The following is a 2,738-nucleotide window of genomic DNA, read 5'->3' on the forward strand; positions in this document are numbered from 1 at the left end:
GTTTTGGGGTCACCTTGGTCATGTAGTAGACGCTCTGCTGGAACGTGGACATGATCACCTCGTCCAGCACCCCCAAAGCCTCGTCACAGCTCTCCAGGTCCCGCTCCAGCTCGGGGCACGGCCCTAAAAACCACGGGATTCACCCCAAAATCCGGGATCAACTCCTAAATCTGTGATCAGCCCCCCGAAATCCGGGATCAGCCCCAAATCCCACGGGATTCACCCCAAAATCCGGGATCAGCCCCGAAATCTCACGGGATTCACCCCAAAATCCGGGATCAGCCCCAAAATCCGGGATCAGCCCCCGAAATCCGGGATCAACCCCAAATCCCACGGGATTCACCCCAAAATCCGGAATCAGCCCCAAATCCCACGGGATTCACCCCAAAATCTGTGATCAGCCTCCGAAATCCGGGATCAGCCCCAAATCCCACGGGATTCACCCCAAAATCTGGGATCAGCCCCCCGAAATCCGGGATCAGCCGCAAAATCCGGGATCAGCCCCAAAATCCGGGATCAGCCCCAAAATCCGGGATCAGCCCCGAAATCCGGGATCAGCCCCCGAAATCCGGGATCAGCCCCCGAAATCCGGGATCAGCCCCGAAATCCGGGATCAGCCCCCCGAAATCCGGGATCAGCCCCCGAAATCCGGGATCAGCCCCAAATCCCACAGGATTCACCCCGAAACACACTATGGCCGCAGTGCAGCCCCAAAATCCCCCACTTGGACCCCAAAACAGCCCCAAAAGGATCCCAAAGCAGGGGCAGGAGCCCTCCCAGTCTGTCCCAGTGTCCCCCAGTACGGTCCCAGTCCCTCCCAGTCTGTCCCAGTGTGTCCCAGTGCTCCCAGTATGTCCCAGTCTCTCCCAGTATGTCCCAGTGTTGTTCTCAGTCTGTCCCAGTGTCCCCCAGTATGTCCCAGTACGGTGTCCCAGTGCCACCTTCGGTCTCCAGCTGGCTCTCCAGCCCCTGCAGGTGGCCCAGTCAGTCCCAGTCTGTCCCAGTCTGTCCCAGTATCCCCCAGTACGGTGTCCCAGTCTCTCCCAGTCAGTCCCAGTACGGTCCCAGTCTGTCCCAGTATGTCCCAGTGTCCCCCAGTTTGTCCCAGTGCCACCTTCCGTCTCCAGCTGGCTCTCCAGCCCCTGCAGGTGCCCCAGTCTCTCCCAGTACGGTCCCAGTCCCTCCCAGTACGGTGTCCCAGTGCTCCCCAGTATGTCCCAGTCAGTCCCAGTCCGGTGTCCCAGTGCCACCTTCCGTGTCCAGCTGGCTCTCCAGCCCCTGCAGGTGCCCCTGCGCGAGGTTCAGCAGCTCCAGGGCGTTCGCGAGCCAAAGCAGCAGCGGCCGCAGCTCCGCGGTGACCGCGGCCAGGTCCGGGGGAGGAGGGGGCTCCGCGTCCGGNATATAAAATCCTACAGAATTGCTGCTAAAATTTTGGGGTTTTTTGCTCATAAATCAGAATATTTCACCCGAATTGACACCCCAATCCCAGAACAAACCCCAAACTGGTGACGTACCCAAATCGCGGACGATCTCGCGGACCATGAAGCGCAGCAACCATTGAGAAATTCCACAGGATTTGCACTAAAACCTCGGGATTTTTCCCATAAAATCAGAACATTCCACCCGAATTCATGCCCCAATCCCAGAACAAACCCCAAATCCCAGCCCGTACCCAGGTCCCGGACGATCTCGAGAACCATGAAGCGCTGCAACAGGAATTCATCCTGAGAAATTCCGGGATTTACAGTAAAACCTCGGAATTTTTGGTTATAAATCAGAACATTTCACCCCAAATTCACACCCCAATCCCAGAACAAACCCCAAACTGGTGTCGTACCCAAATCGCGGACGATCTCGCGGACCATGAAGCGCAGCAACCATTGAGAAATTCCACAGGATTTGCACTTAAACCTTGGGGTATTTCCCATAAAATCGGAGCATTCCACCCAAATCCACACCCCAATCCCAGAACAAACCCCAAATCCCAGCCCATACCCAGATCCCGGACGATCTCGCGGACCATGAAGCGCAGCAACAGGAACTCATTCTGAGTCATGTACAAAATCCTGCAGGATTTCCACTAAAACCTCGGGATTTTTCCCATAAAATCAGAACATTTCACCCCAATTCACACCCCAATCCCAGAATAAACCCCAGAAAAGCTCTCTGTACCCAGATCGCGGACGATCTCCCGGACCATGAAGCGCAGCAACAGGAATTAATTCAGAGACACATCAAAAACCCCATGGAACCTGCAAGATTTCTGCTAAAATTTTGGGGTTTTTGGTAACAAATCAGAACATTCCACCCGAATTCACGCCCCAATCCCAGCAGAAACCTCAAATCCCAGCCCGTACCCAGGTCGCGGACGATCTCGCGGACCATGAAGCGCAGCAACCAGGAATTCATTCTGAGTCGCGTATAAAATCCTGCAGGATTTGCACTGAAACCTCGGGATTTTTCCCATAAAATCAGAACATTTCACCCGAATTCACACCCCAATCCCAGAACAAACCCCAAACTGGTGCCGTACCTAAATCGCGGATGATCTCGCGGACCATGAAGCGCAGCAACAGGAATTCATTCTGAGTCGTGTACAAAATCCTGCACAATTTCCACTAAAATCTCGGAATTTTTGCTCACAAATCAGAATATTCCACCCGAATTCACGCCCCAATCCCAGAACAAACCCCAAATCCCAGCCCGTACCCAGGTCGCGGACGATCTCGCGGACCATG

The 2,738-nt window shown here is 54.8% G+C and overlaps 1 protein-coding gene across 1 annotated transcript in view; it reads right to left on the reverse strand.

Annotated features, from left to right (window-relative positions):
• LOC130587657 (ras-interacting protein 1-like) overlaps nt 1-2,738 on the reverse strand; it is a 9,968-nt gene that overhangs the window by 2,917 nt on the left and 4,313 nt on the right. Inside the window, exons 3-7 of the mRNA XM_057388633.1 lie at nt 2,534-2,604; nt 2,358-2,429; nt 1,251-1,409; nt 1,115-1,150; nt 14-123 (exon numbers count right to left, since the gene is read on the reverse strand). Of these exons, the coding sequence (XP_057244616.1) occupies nt 14-123; nt 1,115-1,150; nt 1,251-1,409; nt 2,358-2,429; nt 2,534-2,604 (448 nt within the window). The remainder of the gene's footprint in view (nt 1-13; nt 124-1,114; nt 1,151-1,250; nt 1,410-2,357; nt 2,430-2,533; nt 2,605-2,738) is intronic.

The sequence above is a fragment of the Malurus melanocephalus genome, unplaced genomic scaffold (genome assembly GCF_030028575.1).
Source record: "Malurus melanocephalus ecotype Western Australia unplaced genomic scaffold, MMel_1.1 scaffold_2206, whole genome shotgun sequence".
NCBI classification, from domain to species: Eukaryota; Metazoa; Chordata; class Aves; order Passeriformes; family Maluridae; genus Malurus; species Malurus melanocephalus.